General features: G+C 29.5%; 1 protein-coding gene across 1 annotated transcript in view; it reads left to right on the top strand.

The window, feature by feature from the left end:
- The window catches only part of LOC105164382 (protein NRT1/ PTR FAMILY 7.3), a gene marked incomplete in the record, with an annotated part of 7,466 nt that overhangs the window by 1,728 nt on the left and 1,100 nt on the right, over nucleotides 1-4,638 (top strand). Inside the window, 2 exon segments of the mRNA XM_011083024.2 lie at nucleotides 1,484-1,701; nucleotides 3,332-3,906. Of these exon segments, the coding sequence (XP_011081326.1) occupies nucleotides 1,484-1,701; nucleotides 3,332-3,906 (793 nt within the window).

The following is a 4,638-nucleotide window of genomic DNA, read 5'->3' as shown; positions in this document are numbered from 1 at the left end:
TTTTGATATAATTATAAATATTTTTATTATTTAAAAAATTATTAATATTTTTTTTATTTTAATGATTATTTAATAGTTAATTTAATTTGTTAAGTTTTTATCTATTTTTTTGTAAATCGATCAAAATGTCTATTTAGGATTAAAAATTATAATTTTATTTATTTTTTGAATATTTTATGACTAAGTGAGATAATATTTTTATAATTTTTAAAATTCTTTCATCCACCTCATTCAATTTTTTTATAGATTTTTTATTTAAAAAAATACATTAAGCTTAAAGGCAAAATTGACAATTTTATACATCCATCTAAGCATTACATAATTTATCAAACATTAATTTGGTATTTGTAATTTTTCAAATAATAAAAGGTACTCATAATTATTATCAAATCTCAGGAAAGATATTGTAATTTACCCTAAATTCTATATTTTGGTAAGAATAAATTATAAAAAAATTATAAATTAAATATTAGTAAAAGTTCAAAATAAAATCTAAAATTAATAGAAGTTGAAAATTGGAATGTTTGAAAAAATAATTTCAATATTTATAATTCTATAATAAAAATTATAAGGAACTGCTTATAACTTTTAATTAAAATTAATTTTATTTAAATAATTTAAAATTTAAAATTGTAAAAAGTAAAAACCACTTTTTTATTTATTTATTTTAATTAATATGATAAATAATTATTTTCAAAAAATTTACGAACACGTTTTCAAAATTACAAATTGCAAGTGTGTCCAACTATTGTTGTGTGCAACGTCCTGTTGGTTATAAGACACCTCCTGATCATTTGACTTCATCATTTGGTGCTGTCAGATGTCGTGACTTGTGATTTTTCATGCTTATGTGAATCTTTTTATAAATTAATAAATATGTGTTCTTAAATTTATTTTATATAATTTTATATATATTTGTAACTTTATAGATAAATACTTTTTTTTAATTATGTAAAAACACTGTTCAAGAAATTTGAATGACAAAATTGGACATGAGGAAGAAAATATTATACGTTTAAAAAAAATAAAATAACGCAATATAGGAAAAGGAAAAAAAATTTCAAAACTTTTATCGTCATTATTTTCTTTAAAATGGAATTTGATTTAGTCAAACGTACACCAAAATTTCACGAAACGTTTTGGATGTAACGTCCCCTCTCTTTTTTTTTTTTTTATTTGAAGAGATGAACTATTATTAATTGAAATAACTCGGTTACAATTATTCCTGTCAAATATGAATGTGTAACAATTATCATATTTTGGTCAACAATACCAAATAAATAAAATCTAAACAACATCTATCATGCTGTAGAACAATCTATATATAGCGGAGTTCGAACCTATGATCTCTAAGAACCTACTATGCAGTAGAATAATATCCCACACATATAGCGGAGTTTGAGCCCATGATTTTTAAAATCGTGGAGCATCAACTTCGTCAAGTAAATTAGACCTGATTGTTGTAGGGCGCATATATATGCAGTAAATCAAGGGCTGGCTACGCTTGCATTCTTCGGGGTAGGAGTGAATTTGGTCCTGTTCCTCACAAGGGTGATGCACCAAGACAACGCAGATGCTGCCAACAGTGTGAGCAAATGGACTGGAACAGTCTATATATTCTCTCTCGTTGGTGCTTTTCTCAGCGACTCCTATTGGGGAAGATACAAAACTTGCGCTATCTTTCAGCTCATTTTTGTAATAGTAAGTACCAAATCTACCTCTTTCTTCTCCTAATGCAATATTTTTGCATAGTATAAGGTGAAAACCAGTTTTATATATATATATATATATATATATATGGGTAAAATTACAGTGATTTTTCCTGACGTTTGGCATAATTACAAATATCCCTCGTTATTTGAAAATTATCAATACCCCTGGTTCTAACGATCGTCTAACAATTAGCCCCATCCGTTAGGTTTTCATCCATTTTTTATGGTGAACTGACCAAAATACACTTGTGGATTAAAAATTAAAATTTTATTATTTTTAAAAAATTTATTTTTTTATGAGTTAAGTGGATATCTTTTTTATAATTTTTGAAATTTTTCATCCATCCAGTTTGATTTCTTTATAAGTTTTATTTTTTAAAAAAAAAAATTAAAAAGATACAGTAAGGGCAAAATTGACAATTTCATACCTCCATCCAAGGGTTACATAATTTTATCAAACACTAGAGGGGTATCTGTAATTTTTCAAACAATAAGGGGTATTCATAGTTATATCAAATTTCAGAGGAAATTGTTGTAATTTACCATATATATACGCACACGTGCAGTAAGGGGAAAATTGGAATTTTAGTTCCATAAGTATAAGATGAGGCAATTCTACTTCTATACAAATCCATTTTAGTAATTTTGTATTGTAATTCTAAAAATTTTACAAATTAAGTATAAAAATTGTCGAAATCTGCTAAAATGATCGAAAAAATGTATTTAATTAAGTTGGTCATATGTGTACATGCACTTTCTCGATCATTTAGCAAATTTTGATTATTGTTATCCAAATGGAATTTTTAGAATTATAAAATAAAATTATCAAAATAAATTCATACAAAATTAAAAATGTCATACCCTTGTACGTAATTACAAAACTAAAATCGTAAATTTTGGTAGAACTAGAGCATTTGGAAGTCGTAGGCAAATGAAATTGAGGGGCAACCACTACGGAATTAAATTGCAGTCTTATAGTTATCGTTGAAATTATATATTGTGTGAATATATAGTTTGTTTTGATTTTGTTACAGCATAATAATAGTTGGTCAGCATTTTGGTTCTTTAATTTAGGTGTTTTGCAGTTTGGTCCTTCAAAAAATAAAATTTGAGAATTGATCCATTAATATATTTTTGAATTCCATAATTTGAGGACATATTTCGTCAAAAAACTTTTGAATTTGCGAGAAATTAGAACATGTCATGTGTCGACTTAAACTCGTGGATACACATGATTTGTGCATGGAGTTTTTATGTCAAGTTTTAAATTTACAAAAACAATGGATCAAATCGCAAATTACATTTTTTAACAAACCAAAATGCTAAACACCCACAAATACATTTTCAAAATTACTACATAGGAAAAACCCTATGTTCGGTTTCATGTTTCTGTATTTTTGCCTCTCAAATCCCAATATCAAAGGTGCACTACTTATTTTAAAATATTTTAAATTACCTCAAAACACAAATCCAAATATACAATATATCTCCGACACACACTTATTCATCTTTATTTTTCTCTGTCTATCTCTAAAACACTCAAAATACAAATCCAAACAATACATTTGTTTTTTTAACAGCGAATCTGATGCAATCTTGGTCTTGCATGTACACGCTAGGGTCTTGCATTGTTATCACTGGCGACACAGATTTCGTTGCTGAAACCTGGAGGGTGCGGGCGCGGAACAAGCCCCTGCAAACCCCACTCGAGCTGGGAGATGGGTCTCTTCTACATCTCCATCTACATGGTTGCTCTGGGCAACGGAGGCTACCAGCCCAACATCGCTACGTTTGGGGCTGACCAGTTCGACCAAGAGGATCCCAAAGAGGGCCGCTCCAAAGTCTCCTTCTTCAGCTATTTCTATCTGGCATTGAACCTCGGCTCACTCTTTTCCAATACCATATTAGGGTATTTTGAGGATGAAGGGATGTGGGCACTGGGGTTCTGGGCATCCACTGCCTCTGCTTTTGCTGCTCTACTGCTCTTTCTTGGAGGTACCAAAAGATACAGGCACTTCAGGCCTACTGGAAATCCTCTTTCCCGCTTCGCCCAAGTGCTCGTCGCAGCACTCAACAAGTGGACCGAGAAGATTCCGCCGGGTGAGCATAATTTGTATGAAGCTGCGGATGATCGTGGAAGTGATCATACAGCAAATGGTGGTGCTAGGAAGATGCTTCATACCCAGGGGTTCAAGTAAGTATTTCTATATATATAAATATACATACCTTCATATACTCGAAAAATTTGCAATTTTGGTCCTGTGGAGTGTCCGTATTACCTTGTATGAATTCATTTCTGTAATTTTGTCGGGTAATTTTAAAATTTTTTGTACACTGAGGACAAAAATGATGGAAATTTGCTAAAATGGAGGGAAAGTTGCATTGATTAATTAAGTTGGTCACGTGCACTGTTCTTATTGTTTTAGTGAATTTCAGCAATTTTTATCTTCAATGTACAAAATCTTTAAAATTACAAAACAAAATTGTCGAAATATATTCATACAGGACAAAAATGTACACCCGTACTGTAATACTAAACTTGCAATTTCCCCTTCAAAGGTGGCATAAAATTTATTGGAATTGTACTCAACTGGAAATCATATAATTTTTGGGAAAAATTCAAGCGTGTTTGTAATATTGCAAATAAACAAATAACCCCTTATAAAAAAAATAGCAATTTATCTCCCTATATTTTAAAGATGCAAGAATTTACCATATTTTTTTTCAAAACGAAACAATTTACCTCATGAGACAGTGAGGTATATAGCTTCTTTTTAAAGAACATAGAGGGGTAAATTGCTATTATTTTTTTATAAATTGGTGATTTGCTCATTTATAATATTATAGGAAGGTAAAATTGCATTAAACTCTATAATTTAATGTCAACATTGGTGGGTACTTAATCAAGTATTGGTATAACAGATTC

Source organism: Sesamum indicum, linkage group LG6 (assembly GCF_000512975.1).
Source record: "Sesamum indicum cultivar Zhongzhi No. 13 linkage group LG6, S_indicum_v1.0, whole genome shotgun sequence".
Taxonomy (NCBI): Eukaryota; Viridiplantae; Streptophyta; class Magnoliopsida; order Lamiales; family Pedaliaceae; genus Sesamum; species Sesamum indicum.
This window is presented reverse-complemented; position numbering and strand designations above follow the sequence as displayed.